Genomic DNA, 18,585 nt, shown 5'->3' with positions numbered 1-18,585 from the left:
AGATACAAGTCATATCACAGCCTTCTGTCACTGTAAGCAGCAGCTCACTGGGTAGAGATTTTCCTCCAAGTTTTCTTAAAGATAATAATAAATTCATACACAACCTACTGATGACAAAGATAATTACCATTTTTAATTACGATACATGATTTTTTTTCTAAAAAATACTTTCTACAAGTGGGTGGTTCTCCTCTGCTTGGGGCGTTCCTTGGCAGGACTTGGGGCTGGATTTAAATATTGGCAATGATGGACTATTTTGGCAACAACAATGTTGGTAATCATGGTATTTTGCCTAGGACTGCATCTTATCAGTAAAATTTTCTCCTGTCTGTTCTATTGCATTAAACTGAATTTAAAAAGTACAATCCACACAAGGCCACCATTCTTTCAATCCTAGCACCACCGATGATAACTTTCACACTAACCCCAAGGTTCAATCACAACCTATTACCAAGTAGATCTTAAGACTCTCTAAAGCTACAACGCAAGATCTAAGGTTTGTGCACCTAGCCTACGGTGTATGTCTAGAAGCTTTTCCATATGCCATAGATGACCATTCATCAGATGAAAGCTGAAAGTGTGGCTGGGGTTCACCTGCATGCCGTTCTTTTACTGTATAGGAAAGCTCTGCAGTGAAGTAGTGTTTTTTGGGCTATAAAGTGCTCTGATAGATCTGCAGAAGATAAGACATTGATTTTGTCACAATGATAGAATGCCGTCCACTAAGTGACAAATTGCCGGAATCAGGGTCTCTGCCCCTGCATAATGCTGCTCTCAGATAGAGGAGCAAAACCTGGTGATAGATTTCCTTTAACAGTGGGTCCCTATGGTGGACGGATGTCATGGCATTCATCCTGACGGTGCACATCTTCTGCAGAATATGAATCTAGTCCCAGGTTGCTTACTCCTGATATTAAATGAGGCCTTGAAAATCTACTTATTACATTTATTATAGATGGGGAAATCTCTCTGGTCCATTAAGACCTCAGCCTGACAATAAGTACAGCTTGTTAAAACAACACACGGATACTTAGATTTCTAGATTATTTATTGATTGAATGGAACATAAGATTTATAGAAAGTTTTATGAATCATCATGAAAATCAAAAAAATAAATCAAATGATTTTATGCTTTTTTTTTCTTTTTTATTGCATGCTGTCTTCTATTCTACTGATTGAGTCCAATGACCCTAGAAAAAAAGATAATTAGAAATTGAATTGCCTTCATATATTTAAGAAATGCCTACAGCTTTCTAGTACAAATTATTCAGAAAAGCAAGTTCAAATATTATGTATCTTATAAAGTACACTCATGTAGGCTCATACTTTTTGCACTATTATTGTGTTATATGCCTATGACTGGCCTTTATTGTATAATGAAGTAGGAGCTCAAATTGTGAAATCTGTTTTGGATTTCTGCAGCTTAAGGTCACAGACTGCGGATTTCTATTCCACACTGTCGGTCAATTTACCCTGCAGATTTTCTCCACAACCTGTAGATGAGATTTGATAAAATCCTGTGATCTGCAACATAGTTTCCTTCTGGAAAATCTTGTCTAGAATATCCATTGTGTATCTGACCCGTGTAGACACACCTTAAATGAACTTTTCAAGAAGTTGCAGAACCCATAGCAAGTGCTGAAAATTAATAGAACTGGTGACAACACCTACATCGTTGGGAGAAATTGGCAAAGGGTATGTCACATTTCGGACGTACAACAAATGATCTACCGCCAAATTTAAAGTAGAGTAATGGGGTGATGTGTAGCTACCAGAGGTAGGGAAATGGTATGGATTTTGTCACAGATCTGCATTGCAAACATGAAATACAGAGAATTTGTCAGGAATGGTTAGAAAAAGAAATAAAACATGAATTCCTTTAAATTCTATGTTGACCGCATATTGTAAATTTACGGCATGTGATCACATCGAGGATTTCTATGTGCAGCGCTCGTATGTAATACGGAATAAATTGAGATGCTCTGAAAAAGTTGCCTCCATTTATTCATAATTTTTGCATATAATGAACATGTCTATCCATTCTGTGATCTTCGTAATTCCATGACTTTTCTTTCTTGGCATTACCACTTAAATGATGGGGAATGTTTAATTTCCTAATAGAATGATGTGTTAAATGTTCATAATGAGGATTATTTGCATTTTATCACAACTTACCAGATTTCTTTGTTAGGTAGGATTAAATCTTAACTTAGCCTAAGGAACTGGGAAGGCCTCCAGCGAGAACGCCTCCTGCGCCACTTTGTCCACTGAGAATATCGACCTAAATAAAAATAAGACACATTGGAAACAAGGACTAAATATTTAACTAAAACAATGCAAAGATAATTATAAGATAAATACTAGTAATTTGTCACAAATACCAACTTTTACATGAATTTCTAACAATTACATTTTCTGCAGAAGATTTTCATGTGACAGAATCAAAGTTATTTCACTTTCTACATTACTTCTAATTAATAGCAATAAATAATCATTCAGGAGCTGATTACATGTCCAGGAATTGCATTTACATCAACTCCATAATAAATATCTATCACTTCATATCTGGATACTTTTGTCTTAAGGGGAAAACAAGTGCATCAATTTCTCCACCATACAGGTGTATGCAGAGGATAGGCTATTAATGCTATGATCGCAGAAATCTGCATAATATACAAGAGCCCCAATTCAATAAGGTGTTTCTGCCACAAATCTGACGTGACACATTTTAATAAGTCGTAAAATATTTGCCCAACTAGATATTATTCAAAAATGTAACTTTTAATGTGTTCACAGAAGTTATGCCCAGTTCCACCAAAACGGGCAGAGATGGGGTGGGATGGGGACACGACACCACAGCTTGTCAAATTCATGATGAGCTGTGGCATACCTTACACCAGAAATCTTATTCCAGTCCCCCCAAGTGAAGTAAGATTTGTGGCAAGATACATCAAGGCAGTCGCCACTTTTCACACACACCCCATTGACTAAGAGGTGTGTGACTTATATTGAGTCAGGAGCATCTGTCTGACTGCAACACGACCCGTCATCAAGACCAGTGTTATTCACTGGACTATGTTAGAAAGTGAATGGAGACACCCAACTGATAGCGCTCAGTGGAAATGTAGTCATACATTTCTAGGAGCATTAATAGAAGAATGGCACAATGCAGAGGTCTGAGATTTTCCAGAATTGTTATATTATGCAGAATACATATAGTACCAAAACCAGACATGTCCTGAGAGATGACATTATAAGTAGAGGTGAGCGAATATTTCAATGTTTGGTTCGGATTCCTGTCACCGTTTTTGCAATATTCGATGATTTATTCGTCGAATATTTGCCAAACATGGCCGAACGCCATTGGAGTCAATGGGAGGCAAAAACAAATGCATACACAATACCTTCATAGGGCCCAAAAGCTGCCAAAACACATCAAATTAGGCGCAGACACCAGGAAAGTGGCCTCAATTCACCCACAGTGCAAATTTTAGACTGGCATGGCACCAATCAGCCAGGCATGAGGTATCAGGGTGTCCGCCAGCATTTACAGCTTTCAATTGAACTTTAAATTAAGATGAGGTGGGTGAGGGATCGGTGAAGGCCTGCTTTCCTGGAAGCCTTGATGCCACATGCAACAGCTCAACCTGCTTTTATACTCAGCCACACTCAGGTGGCACAAATATCAGTTTCCTAGACTACTATTGTCAGAATAATGTACGGATAGTAACACGGGTAGTTGATTTGAAGGAAGTGAGGGCTGCAGGTTTTGGAGGCCTACTGCTACAGGCAAAACACATGAAGGAGATCCAAACAGAAATCAACATATTTCTAAAAATTAGTGGCAGACATTACCAAAGTGGCATCAATTTCACCAAAGTAGAACTAGTATAATGGGGACCGACACCTCTTCCACTACAGCCAACCCAGCAGATGGAGACTGTAACAGGCAAAGTTGTGGAACCACTGTGCCGTAGCCATCGGAAAGCCTGGAGGGGTGTAAATAGATGGCCTACCAAGTCCGACCTCAGATAAACGGCAGCAGGTGAAAACCGTGACCCAAGGAGGTGGCACCAGGTGCTACTCCAGGGCTAACTTACAGAGGGAGGCTGTTGTGCCCATTTTGTGCAGCTAGATATTTTTAAGTGCTGTTCCAGCTATCGCCAGTAGGTGTCATAAGTTGCTCTTCTCCTTTTATTCCTGTGTTTCAAATTTTCTGTTCCCCGAATGGTTAATTGTTCAGAACCGCCCCTTCTTCTAGTCTTGGTCAACAACATGTAACCATTCTCCAGCATCTCCTGAGCAGCCCACATGTGTTTAGCTCAGCTCTTTGCAAAACCATTGCTATAATAAGCAGATTCTGGTAAGGATAATGCAATTCTGAGTTATGCATCTTTGTTAGAAGCCATAATGCAGCCCCCCATGATGTTTGCAATGCATGCTTAGCTCCTGTGATGTTTTTTCACTGCATGTTTGCTATAAGCATTCTCTAGTTATGCATCCTCTGTTTAGTGAGTGTAAAGCTGGCAGACACTAGTTGTGTTTGATATTTCTTTCTCCTTTGCTGCTGTGTAGGTTATATTGCCCAGCTCTTATATAATGCATGATAACAGCTTCCTGTATCATCGGTACTGTGATAATACCTGCATTGCTATTACCTGCCAGTATCCGTGTATTGTATGCTGTCTACTGATATGCTGTATTATCTGTCTTTTGTAGTTTTTACCTGAATCATCCACATTTTGTACAACAATCTGCTGAATTATCCATCTGTTATCATCTCCCATCATTGTCCATATCATCCCAATAAATAATATACTTAAGCACCCATACAGTCTTGTTTCTGGGAGTGGATGAAAGGTTAAGCCGTATGCTGGAATCCACACAGCGTCATACGTGGAAGAGGGCAGAACAGTGGCAGCTAACTCCCTAGAGCGGGTAGGCTGGTACGTCCTGAAGGAGGGATGAAGAATACAGGCAGGCAATGTAGGGACACTGGAACCATGGGTGCAGATGGGACCAGCTGAGGATCAGAAATGCACTAGCGGGTGCGGGCTGGACCAGGTGTTAGACAGATGGGCACTGGGAGTTGCGGACTGAACCACAGGTGTTACACAGATTGCCAATAGCAGGTTCATGCTGGACTGGGTGTTAGACAGATGGGCATTGGCAGGTGCGGATTGGACCGGGTGTTACACAGATGTGCACTGGCAGGTGAGGGTTGAACCGGGTGTTACACAGATGGGCACTGGAAGATGCAGGCTGGACTTGATATTAGACAGATGGGCCTGGCAGGTGCGATCTAGATCAGCATTTAAAGAGATGAACACTGGCAGGTGCAGACTGGGCCAGCTGAGGAACAGGAGAGCACTGGCAGGTGTGGACTGGACGAGGTTTTAGATAGGTGGGCACTGGCAGGTGCGGGCTGGACCAAGTGTTAGAGAGAGAGAGGCTCTAGCAGGTGCGGGATAAACCAGCTGATGGACAGAAGAGCATATACAGGTACGTCTGGTGTGTGAGTGGGAGACACTGAATGTCCTGCCTGTTAGCTACGAGGAGAGCCAACAAAGGGCCAAGTCTTGAATGGCAATACATCAGAAAGTATAAAAAACTGGAGTCTGAACTGAGAAAGTAAGTTAATGTGTATGCACAATGTAAGTGCATATTAACACATGACCATTAACCAGAGAAAACAAAAAGTAAAAAACACAAATATCCTAAAATAAAAAAGTAAAAAATAAACTGCAAATAATGCATAAAGGTAATAATAATAAGGGTATTTAGTAAACATAATTTTGATCAAAATAATGTACAAGCCATCCCGCCACGTCACGGCAACCCTTGTGGGACAGTCCTACTCTAGTATTTAAAACCTTTTCACTTGCCAAGTGACGTGAATGTGAACAAGGATCGAGGGACTGAACCACTAGTTAAAGCTTAGGCCAGACAAGATGGTTTTCCCAGCTCAGAAAGAGGGCGGTCACACCCATATATGCACAGAATGCACAGTGAAATAATACATTATTTTGATCAAAATTATGTTTACTAAATACCCTTATTATTACCTTTATGCATTATTTGCAGATTATTTTTTATTTTAGGATATTTGTGTTTTTTGCTTTTTGTTACATCAGAAAGTATGTAGCAAGAGGAAATTGTCCACTGTGTCAAAGGCAGATCCCAGATCCAGGAGTAGGAGAAGAAGAAACTAGCGTCTCTTGGATTTTTCAGTAAGTAGGTCATTGGTGACTTTAGTCAGGGCAGTTTCAGTAGAATTGTGCGGTCGGAAGCCATATTGTAAGTGGTCAAAGAGGTAGCAAGACGAGAAGTGGGAGGACAGTTCAAAATGGATGTTGTTCCAGTAGTTTGGAGGCATAGGGGAGAAGGGAGATGGGGCGATAGCTAGGCACAGAGGATGGGTCAAGGGAGGGCTTTTATCTTAACAGAAGAAAGTATTTTTTTTACTGTGGATGAGGCCTATATGCAATAGAATATATATGCTCAAAAAAATTTCAAACTCAGATCTAGCCTGCTGTATCACGTATGGTACAGAAAACCACATTTTTTTTACTCTGCATGATCTCTGCACACAGCTGAATTTCACCGCCACTAAATGACCAGGTGGGATATGGTGTGCTGTATCACGCTTGTAACCGAAAAAAATGTTTATTTTTTTACTTGCAACAGCTGTACAGAAAGATGAATTTCCCGCCACTAAATGACAGGATGAGATATGGCGTGCTGAATCATGTTAGTAACTGTCAAAAATATATTTTCTTCCTGTGCAACAGCTCTGCACACAGAACAATTTCACAGCCACAAAATGATAATTTGGGATATGGCAGGCTGTATCACGTTTAGCTACAGAATTTTTTTTTACTGTGCAACAGCTGTGCAGAAAGATGAATTTCACTGCCACTAAATTAGAGGGTGAGATATGGCGTGCTGAATCATGTTAGTAACTGTCAAAAATATATTTTTTTTACTGTGTAATAGCTCTGCACACAGAACAGTTTCACCGCCACAAAATCACAAGTTGGGATATGGCGGACTGTATCACGTTTAGATGCAGAGAAAACATTTGCGTTTTTTTACTGTGCAGCAGCTGTGCTGAAAGATGAATTTCACCACCACTAAATGACAAGGTGGGATATGGAGGGCTGTATCGCGTTTAGTTTAATCTATCAGCACCCAGTCCCAGCGTCAGGAGCAGCCTTTCTGTGCTGTGCTAGTGACAAAATGGCACTAAAACAAGATGTCCAGCCAATAACACAAGCTGTTGTGTCAGGAAATTGTGGATGTTTCCTCTGCCCTGATTGGCTAGCCGCAATGTGCACACATAAAGTTGGGAAATTTTTTTTTTTACAACTTAAGCATGCCGCTCCTCTAAGCTCTCTCCACCCCCTACCCTCATCAAACACGTTCCCCATGCTCATTATACACCACCACTATCGTAGCCAAAGTGATCAAAATACTTTAGCGGCAACGCAAATATTTTCCCACACTTTTTAATGAATATTATCGATTTTTTTTCCGATTTTATAAAAATTTGCTTGTGGTTCTGATCACGAATCTGAATGTGCCATATTCATGTTGAATTTATGTTTGGCGATCGTTTTTCGAACATATTCACTCATCTTTAATTATAAGCCACACAGTACATATTGGACATTCTTTGTTTTCATTTTCTTGTAATCTCTATAATTAATCATTTGTAGTGATGGTAAAGGAGGGGAAAGATATATAACAGCAATGAGCTTTGATCTGGTAACAAACTGTATAGAATAAAACTTACCACTTTGCATGTAAGTCCGCCTGGTACATTTGTGTCAAGACCCTGTAAAATAACATTGTTACATTGGATGATATTCAGTATAGTTTACTACTCTATGAATTTCCAGGTAAATTATTATTTTTATTATGTTTTATTATTTGCACTATTAATGAAAATGTAAAATCTAATTATTCAGCTAATTACTTCTGAACAAGTTTGCGTATTTTCCGAACTATAAGAGGCACCCCAAATTTTTGGGAGGAAAATAGGAGAAAAAAAAATTTCAATAAAACGGTAGTGTGTCTTTTACGGTAGCTTACCGCGGGGGCGGCTGCAGTGGAGTGGGGTCCCAGGAGGCAGGGTCGCTGCTGCAGGAAGCTGGCTGGCAGGGTGGGATGATGCTGAGGGCCCCGAGCAGGGAGGAAAGTGTGTTCGGAGGTGCAAGACTGCGGCGGGAGCCGGGCTTTTACAAAATGTCAGGAGTCCCCGCACTTCCCATCCTTTTCACTTTGGCAGACTTAGGGAAAATGGCCGCATGCACATATTGATATCTCGGGACCCGAGATCTCGGGGGGACGAGGCAGGAAAAAAGTGTGTATATGGTATACATTACAATAGTGAAGCCTAGGTGCACTACTGATGAGGGTTGGACTATTTATAGGCGGGTGCAATGCCAGTGGCAGACAAAATGGAAAATACAAGAAAAAGTACCACTGTAGGGAATGCACACCACAATGCTATATAAAAAGGCAAAACTTTATTAACAAAAACAGTTTAAAACATCCTTAAAACCAAAGCAGAGCTCCCCCCATGCGTGATATAATAATCACAGGCAATAATGCAATGCAATAAACAGCCCCTGGACAACTATTTAAGTGGCACTCATATTTTGAGGAACTTACAATTTTGGCATTCTTGTTGCAGAGCACTTTTGGGGACAGATTAAATTAGATTGTGATTGTACATTTTCATAACTTGTTATTCATGGTTAGGATTTATTATTTTTCTATTTTTTGATATTTGCATGTTACAATCCAGGGTCCAGGGGCTGTTTATTGCATTGCATTATTGCCTGTGATTATTATATCATGCATGGGGTGAGCTCTGCTTTGGTTTTAAGGATGTTTTACACTGTTTTTGTTAATAAAGTTTTGCCTTTTTATATAGCATTGTGGTGTGCATTCCCTACAGTCGTACTTTTTCTTGTATTTCTGGAATACATTACAGGATATCAGCTGCAGGCATACTGTGTGTCGCTGAGGATAAAACTCGATGTTGGATCATAAGTGAAAATCTTCTTGCGATAAAAAAGTTAAGTAAAAATGACTTGAAGAGACAGATCATAATTGATTGGTTAAGATCTGACTGCCAGTACTGGTCAGTTAAAGAATAGCGGTCTTATTTACGTTCGAGAGTCCTATTCCTGGAGCCATTTCTGCTCTTCACGCTGTATTTTACCAGATCTTGCTAAATTGTATATTGTTTAAAAGTCCTGTCTGAATTAGGGTTTGTGCACATGCTGAGCTTTTGCAGCAGATTTTTGTAGAGTAATAACCAGAGTGTTGGCAGAAAAGATCCTGTGTAAAATGTACTTCTTTTTGTGTGCATTTTTTATGAGATTTTCTTATTTATTTGAATGAGTAAAAAAACACTACAAATGTTTTCTGAAAGAGTTGACATGCTACAGATTTGAGAAAAAAATGCTTTGATGGTTATAATATGCAAGGAAAAAATTGACAGCGTCTGCAATGAGATTTCACAAACCTCATTCACTTTGCTTTTACTGTAAAACACTTTGGGGGTTTTTCTGCGGCAAAAATGCAGTATATGAACAAGCCTTTCCAAATCTGGAGTAATCATTTACTTTACCTACTGAAAACTGTTCATCTACCTACCCTGTCTACAGAAATGATCTAGTCAAATTCATTTCAGCAGCCTCTCCCTTCCCACTGTGTTACAGGCAATACTTTGCAAGCAAACTGCCTCTTCAGAGAAGAAGACAAACTCTAGTGTCACGTATTTGAAGTAGCAATCCTAGAAGTCAATATTGTCCCTTTAATGAGCCTTGCCACATGACTTTGGATGAAAGCCAAACCAGAAGCTCAATTTGCAGACAAGGTGTTTCAAGGTGTAACCCCTCATCAGTGTAAAGTACGAGATCTGGTTGGTCTAGGTGGGAGGTTTCTGACTGGGATCCAAGGGGTAACTTTTCTCCTTGTGGATAGTGACATGCCTAGCCTGACATGCTAAGGTGAGGAGGCTTTTAAGCCTTGCAATGCTCCTCTGGGAAATTATATATGCAGCAATTCTACAGGCAATACTGCACAACACCACTCAAGCCCATATTATGTAATGGCCCCTTCCTTTACACTGAAATCCAAATGACGTCCCTCCATAGCCTGCTTCCCATCTTTCCGTGTGACACCAGAAACAGTGGAACATAAATATACCATCTCTTGCCACAAAATAGCCAAAATCATCTTACGTATTATTTGACAATGCATTAATTACCTAAGTGAGTAAATATAGAGACATATATTATAAGAAGGTTTGCATAGATCAGTAATTTGAGAAATACTTACTTTCAAGGTACCAATAATTGGTTTTAGTAGATCTTCAAGGGATTTCCCAAGATTGGTAACCAAATTTTCCTGTAAAAACTTGTCATGTTAGATGTTTAGTTTCTCTCTGTCGTCTACATCTTTCTAACGTAAATTTGGTAGATTGGCAAAAACGCAGGTGGCAACAGCAAATCAGCTATAGGCACAAAACTGTAAGAGATTATTAACCATTTTGCTCTATTACAAATATGTCAGGAGGAATCATAAGGAGCTGACTAAGAAGAAATAGTGGTCTAGGAGAGGCATAGCCTTAGAAGGTTGTCTTCCTATAATATATTGACAAGCAGTGAGGCTACATTCCCACAGTGAGCTTTTGGTGCGTTTTTGACGCTGTGTTTTTTTTGCTGCATCAAGAACACAGCATCTTACAGTTCCAGCAAAGTGGATGTTATTTATAGAAACGTAATGCCCACGGTTCTTCTTTTTACTGCTGCGTAAACTCACATGCGGTCTGTTTGTGTGACGCTTCATTTTTTAGGCATTGAAAATATGCAGCTTCAAAAACTCACCATAAGCTCATCGTGGGAACGTAGCTTTACACTATGGAGTACTAATAGTACAAAAGCATTATGTAAGTGATCAAGAGATCACAGCTTTAAGGTGGAATCATTTGCAAAATGTCCCAGCACAGCTCCTATACATTCTGTGACTTTGAAGATAATGTGATATTCTATAAATCTTTATAAAGTTTTATGATGAGATTTTAAAGTTAACACCTATCCACATGATAGCTCTCTTATTGTGGGTGGTCTCATCAATGGAACCCCCACAAATCTCAAAAATGATGGGGACCTTAACAATCAGCATTTCCTTACTTTTGAACAACAATTTTAATACGTTTTTTCCATGTCAGAATCTCTAAAAAAAAAGTCATGAAATACAGGAGGTTTCACTCTAGCAACTGAGATTCATAACTGGCTGACACTTTCTGTTTTATGGAGATTAAAGGGGTTGTCTGGTGAAAAAGAAGTTCTCACCTATGCGTTGGATAGATGGTGACTTACCGTTAGTGTGGGATCTGCACCGATTGGCAGAATGGTGAATTTTTATTCCCGTTACAAAATGGAGTGACAGGTCAGATGCTCAACCACTGCTCCATTCACCTTCTATGAGGCTGCCAGAAAAATCTGAGTGTATGGGCAGGTGAATGTGACTATTTTCTCTCAATCTGAGAAAAACAGTCTGATTATGCTAATCAGAGTTTGATCAGAGTGGGATTTGTTTTTCTTAGAGGGGGAAATAAAAAAATTAAAAAAATCAGTCAGTCCTTGAAAATGGGACCGCACTCGATCGTCATCAGTGTGTAGTCCGATGTTTTCCACAGGCCCATTCACATCTGGCACTCAGATCGAAATCGGGCATGTCACCGACTGGTCGGAGGAAAAAAAATGGACATATGCACAGTCCCATAGAAAAATATGGTATAAGTGCTATCCATGAAATCAGTGTCGGACTGGAGCAACTTGGGCCCACCAGAGAAAATCATTCTTGGGGCCCACTATGTAGCTGCATAGAAATAAATACAAGACGACCAATTGTGTGGTAAAACACGCTAATATCAGGGTATAATATAAGGTAGTTCACGTCTTTATTATGTAGCAGGGGTTGGGGTAGAATCATAGAATCATAGAGGGTTAGCCCCTTCATAGAATATAATGTAGCCCCCTCACAGAATATAAGATAGCCTCCCTCACAGAATATAATATAGCCCCCCTGAAAAAATAATGTAGCCCCCCTCATAAAATATAATGCAGCCCCCTCTCATAGAATATAATGCAACCCCCTCATAAGGTATAACGCAGTCCCCACCATAGAATATAATGTAGCACCCTCATAGGGTATAATACAGCCACACCACAGAATATAATGCAGCCCCCATAGAGTATAATGTAGCCCCCTCATAGGGCATAATGCTGCCCCCCTCATATAGTATGATGTAACCCCCCCAGAATATAATATAGTCCCCTGAGAGAATAATGCAGCCCCACCAAAGAATATAATGCAGCCCCCATAGAGTATACTGCAGCCCCCTCATATAGTAATATGTAGCCCCCCAGAATATACTGTAGTCTCCTGAGAGAATAATGCAGCCCCAAAGAATATAATGCAGCCCCCCCCATAGAGTATGCTGTAGCCCCCTCATATAGTAATATGTAGCCCCCCAGAATATAATGTAGTCCCCTGAGAGAATAATGCAACCCCACCACAGAATATAATGCAGCCCCCCATAGAGCATACTGTAGCCCCCTCATATAGCATGATGTAGCCCCCCAGAATATACTGTAGTCCCCTGAGAATAATGCAGTCCCCCACAGAATATAATGTAGCCCCCTCATAAAGTATAATGCAGCCCCTCTCCACACCATCATTATCCTCATCACCACCTCATCATTGCCTTCTCCCCCACCACCCCATCACTGCCCATTCCATCACCTCAATCATTGCCTCCTCCCCACCACCATCATTGTCCATTTCATCACCTCCCTCATTACCTCCCCTCACGACCATCATTGCCCATCACCTCCATCATTGCCTCCCCCCACCGCCATCATTGCCCATCACCTCCATCATCATTGCCCATCACCTCCATCATTGCCTCCCTCCACCATCATTTCCCATCACTTGCATGATTGCCTCCCCCCACCACCATCATTGCCCATCACCTCCATTATTGCCTCCCCAACGATCATTGTCCATCACCTCCATTTTTGCCTCCCCCACCATCATTGCCCATCACCTGCATCATTACCTCCCCTACCTCCATCATTGCCTCCCCAACCAATATCATTGTCCTTCCCCACCACCCCTCTCTCACACACACACACACACACAAAGCACCGCACAACACACTCACACACAAAGCAATGCACCACATACACACACGCAGGCACACAGACACACAGCACAGCTCACTTCCCCACAGCAGCAGCACATCCCGGCAGCCTCTTCCTTGACGGAAGCTTTCTGCCTGAGACAGCATGCTGGATGATGACATTATCCAGCTGGGCTCTCTCAGACAGGACACACCGGGCAGGAAGCAGGACGCCAGGATGTGCTGCGCTGTGTGTCTGTGTGCCTGCGCTGTGTGTCTGAGTGCCTGCGTGTGTGTGTGTATGTGGTGCGGTGCTTTGTGTGTGTATGTGGTGTGGTGCAGTAGTGGGGCTTTACTTGCGGGCAGTGTTATCTGCGGCCTGCGGCTAACACTGCTCGCTATTAAAGAAAAATGGTATTCACACCTTTCCACGCCCATAGGGATGTGGAGAAGCGTGAATATCCATTTTGCTTTAGCAGCGGGGACAGGTCTCCAGCTGCTGCTATGCTGGCACAGGGTGGGCCACCTTGACTCAGGGGCCCCATAGCCACTGGCTGGGGGCCCTTGGAGCAGTGAGGGCCCTAGGCAGGTGCTGGCCAGTATGCCAGCATGTATCAGTGCCTGGGCCCACCAGAGAATCCTCCGGTTTTCCGGCGGGCCAGTCCGAGCCTGCATGAAATCCCCGGATAGCAATCGTTCAGTTTAAATTGTTGTGTCCATGAACCCTAACACTCGGAAGCCCCAGAGGGAATGAATGGAGAGGTAATTGAGCATTTATTCTACCACCCCAATATAACGGGGATAAATGTGCCCTGATCTGCCAGTCACTGAAGGTCTCATTGATCAGAACCTCACCGATCAACAAGTTATGCTCTTTCTTGTGGATAGATGATAACTTGTCTTCACTGTAAAATCTCAGAAGTCATGTCACTATCACCACAATTAATAATAGTCACAACCTCCCTCCTCCTCTGCACAATGATAACTGCACAGATCAAAGGACATTACCAGAATTCATTGTCTAATATATATGTGACGCATCTGTTATTTAACCAATTGATATGCTCTTTTAGGCTTTATTTACAGACATCTTAAGAACAAAATGAGGACATATTTTCATACCACTGTTTCTCCTGATCCAGTAATATCATCCGCCAAGCAACCAACCTCTCTCTGAAATAAAAGTAAATAACATATTTCTAGCATTTCTGTAAACATTCCACGCTATTCCTGCACGCTACTCATTTATACAGCGCCATTAATTCCACAGCGCTTTACAGACATCATCATTGCTGTCCCCATTTCAGTTCACAATCTAACTTCCCTATAAGTACTTGTATGTCTTTGTAGTGTGGTAGAAATCAGAGTACCCAGAGGAAACCCACATAAATATGGGGAGAACACACTCCGTACAGATATCCTTGGAATTTGAACCCAGGATCCCAGTACTGCAAATCAACAGTGCTGTTAACCACTGAGCCACCATGCATTGGAAGTAGTAAGAATCTTATAGTAATACTATGACTCTGTTCACACTTGCAATAGTTTGTCTTTAATACAAAAACAGTACAGTGATGGATTTGTCAAGTTACAGATACCATTACCACCTGACAGATTCCATTGTTGCATGTTTATAGATATACAAGGAGGAGTGGATTTGATCTGCGCTGCTAGAATGTCAGAGACAGGCTGAGAGGACCAAGGGTACATAGCCAATCCAACTTTACTGCTCACTTTACATGTCGTTGTCCTGAAAAGGAGTCGGTTTGACTGTGAAACACGTTGACGGTAAACCACTTTTTTCTACCGGTGGTCATCAGATCCTGTATTTGACATTCCACCAGCACAGATCAAATACACTGCGTCTGGTTTATTGGTGCATTTAATTCTTGTGGATGCTACAGTGGCTGTTATCTTCACGCTACTAGTGGTTGGGTCACACAGAACCCCCCAGGTGAGCATACCATATGTTTTCTTACGCTGCATAACCCGGATAGGACACTATGCACTGTACATTTTTCTCTGGCTGCAGGCTCTCTTATACCATTCAGTATGCATGTAGATCAATTCTTCCAGTGAAATTTGATGGAATAAGCAATGGAGTCTCCAGACAATTGTGAAACTTAATGAATATCTGATCACTTACCTTAATATATTATTTTGGGCATGTGTCACTTGTTGTAATTGATCCTCTATGTGTAAAAGTAATTTTCTATTTGCTCCAGGTCTATTTTTGCATTGATTGGTGAATCCATCAGCAGCTGTTCTCTTATTTGTTATATATCTGTTTCATAGCCATACTCACCAGAGGCGGCCGCTCCACTCCTGGGAGCCATATAGCATTAGTGATTTCCTGCAGTCACCACAAAGGGGACCTTAGTTAATGGAAATCTGAGCTCTCCCAATAGTGGCTGCAGGGAGAGAGTTTTATCATGTGCCGTGTAAAGGGAGGTAGAGGAGTTGGAGAATCGTCAGCCTACTTATGTCAGTAGTCTGCTATAAATACCGTATATACTCGAGTATAAGTCGATCCGAGTATAAGTCGACCCCCCCTAAATTTGCCTCAAAACCTGGGAAAACTTATTGACTCGAGTATAAGTCTAGGGTGGGAATTGCCGAAGATACTGGTAAATTTAATGCTGCACAACATACAGTATGCCCCCAAAATGTTGCACAGTGAATGCTGGCCCAAATAATGCTGCACAACATACAGTATGCCCCCAAAATGCTGCACAGTGAATGGTGGCCCAAATAACGCTGCACAACATATTCCCCCATAAATGCTGCACAGTGAATGGTGGCCCAAATACCGTAATGCTGCCCCCAAAAGTGATAGGATTACTGGTAATCCTATCATGTTGCTGCCGCTACCGCTGCCCCTGCTGGAATTTAAAAAAAAAAAACACTATATACTCACCTACGTTGATGACAGCTGCTCCTGAGCGTCGCTGGCTCTTCAGTGACTCAGGCAGAGGGCGCGTGCTTTCCACGTCATCGCGCCCCCTGCACGTCACTGCCGGAGGACGGGAGAGAGCAGCGCGCAGAGATTTTGAACGCCGCCGCGGCCCTATCATCACCCGCCGCCGCCACCAGGACGCTGCAGGGGACCGCAGACAAACACCGGGGACCGCGGAGACGACTGGGACCGCGGAGATGACGGGGACCAGGTGAGTTGGCACCGTGACCCGAATATAAATCGAGGGGGGTCTTTTTCAGCCCCAAAAGGGGGCTGAAAAACTCGACTTACACTCGAGTATATACGGTACATATGTTCACTCTGGTATTGATGATGAGGAATCAGACAAGCCTAATTCATTAAGAGACACTTGTTCAATGTCAATGTTTGTCATGATGACCAACCGTCACAGGGTGGGGTGAGCTGGCAAATACTAAACATTACTTTTTTACCAAATCATGCTGATTCTTTGGTGCTTTAAACAAGTTGTTACTTATTAAATATAAATTAATTTAAAAAATGCCAAACTTACCAAGAGCTCAATAACTTTCCTTGCAAGTTCAGCATCCTTATAGGTCTAGAAATGATGAACAAAAAGTAACAAGTTAAATTACAGTGAGCTCTCAGACTTATTCATCAAAATGAGGTCTGTCCGGATTCTGCTAGGGAGTCAATCACTTTGCCAGACAAACTAGTACAGCACACTGTGCTATTCTGTCCAGTATCTTCACAGCGGCTCCTAACAAAGCCCCTAATAAAGAAGATAACCCATCTTAACCGCTTCCCGACCACCGACAGTAAATAAACAGCGGTCTTTGCTGAGCTTTGTGCAGTGCCGACATTCCTCTACGGTCGGCGGTCTTCCAACGCTCAGAAACTCACAGTCCTGCAAGCGCTGGGATTCCGATGCAGAGCGATAACACTGACTAGCAAAATCATCGGGACCTGATTGGCTCAGATACCGATTATGTTAACCCTGTATTATCTTCTAGATGCCACGATCAATGGCGATCCCGACATTTAAAAGAATTTTAGAGGGAGAGGGTTACTTCTCTCACCCCGCTGACACCTCCATAACGTGATGACAGGGGAGCTGAGAGTTGTGATGGCAACCGGAGGTCAAATGATGATCTCTGGGTCTGCTTGCTACTGTAGCCTGTTACACTCAGAGAGCAGCAGGGTCTAACAGGCAATCTGCCAGTGTACAACTGACAGTTCTCATGCATTACAATACTCACTACTGTTCTAGATGAAATTCACGAGAGGTGTAGTTTCCAAAATGGGTCACTTGTGGGGGTTTCTAAAGTTTTTGTATGTCAGCGGCTCTTCAACTGTAACATGTGTGGTGGAGTAACCAGTGTCTGACGACACAGACAGACCGTGACTGGAGGGTCAAAGACACCGACCGATATTCCGACCGCTGGAGGCGGGGGAGGTCTAATGCAGGAACGAGGCCGTATGACAGATGGAGACGGTTCTCTCGACCTGTGGGGCAAGGTGTAGTGAGTGCCCGGTCGCGAGACCCTGGTGTAATGTTGTGTGTTCAACCCCACAAGTTTGAACAGAGGGGGAGGTATGTGGTGTAGTAACCACTGAGTCCGCTAGGGGGCGGACCTGGTTACCTACAAACCCACCCAGGGGGTGTGTTTAAAGCACTATTGTAAAAGTGTGTAAAGGCTTGAAGGACCTGTGATGAGGTCAGAGTCATGTGACCTGGTGGGCGTGGCTATGGACCATATAATGTGGCCAGGGTAGGTCACATGGGGGTGAATGCTGGGACCTGGTTGGTCCAGTGTGGAAGGTCCCGCTGAGATGGGGCTTCCTGCCTGACAGCACGTGTGGACGCTGTGTTTAATGGCTGCAAGTGCCTGAGAGTTCCCTGGAGGGAATGAATGTCTGCAGTATGGAGAAGCAGCCATGAGAGAACCCTGACGGGGTGAGATATAACTGTGAGGCTAAAAAGCCTGCGTATTGGACATTGCTGACAGAGTGAAGCTCTGTCATGGACGCTATGCTGTATATATATTGCTGGTCATGGTTTATGATGTTTAATAAACCGCATGGACTGTTCTGAGTTTATGGAAAACCTGTGCCGGATCTTATTTTGTGGCTGCCAAGCGAGTGATCCCCTACTTAAATGACAGCGCTACCTCACACATGGCTTTCGCAACCTATTCCAGCCAATTTTGAGCTTCAAAAGTCAAAAGGTGCTCCTTCTCTTCCGAGCCCCGCTGTGCACCTTAAGAGCAGTTTTCCAAGACATATGGTGTATCAGCATACTCCATTTATTTTCACGGCTGAACTTTATTAAATTATGTGAAACACCTGTGGTTCAAGGTGCTTACCACACATCTATATGAATTCCTTTATGGGTTTAGTTTTCAAAATAGGGTCACTTGTGGAGGTTTTCCACTGTTTAGGC

At 42.3% G+C, this 18,585-nt stretch overlaps 1 protein-coding gene across 1 annotated transcript in view; it reads right to left on the bottom strand.

Annotated features, from left to right (window-relative positions):
- Window positions 1-1,030: 1,030 nt before the first annotated feature.
- Window positions 1,031-18,585, bottom strand: part of LOC141085802 (ranaspumin-like) — a 35,792-nt gene continuing 18,237 nt past the window's right edge. Inside the window, exons 10-15 of the mRNA XM_073571367.1 lie at window positions 16,696-16,740; window positions 14,330-14,380; window positions 10,357-10,425; window positions 7,796-7,837; window positions 2,176-2,281; window positions 1,031-1,190 (exon numbers count right to left, since the gene is read on the bottom strand). Coding sequence (XP_073427468.1) covers window positions 2,210-2,281; window positions 7,796-7,837; window positions 10,357-10,425; window positions 14,330-14,380; window positions 16,696-16,740 — 279 coding nt within the window. The 3' untranslated portion in view covers window positions 1,031-1,190; window positions 2,176-2,209. The remainder of the gene's footprint in view (window positions 1,191-2,175; window positions 2,282-7,795; window positions 7,838-10,356; window positions 10,426-14,329; window positions 14,381-16,695; window positions 16,741-18,585) is intronic.

This window comes from Dendrobates tinctorius, unplaced genomic scaffold, assembly GCF_039654945.1.
Source record: "Dendrobates tinctorius isolate UK_male_01 unplaced genomic scaffold, ASM3965494v1 ptg000029l, whole genome shotgun sequence".
Taxonomy (NCBI): Eukaryota; Metazoa; Chordata; class Amphibia; order Anura; family Dendrobatidae; genus Dendrobates; species Dendrobates tinctorius.
This window is presented reverse-complemented; position numbering and strand designations above follow the sequence as displayed.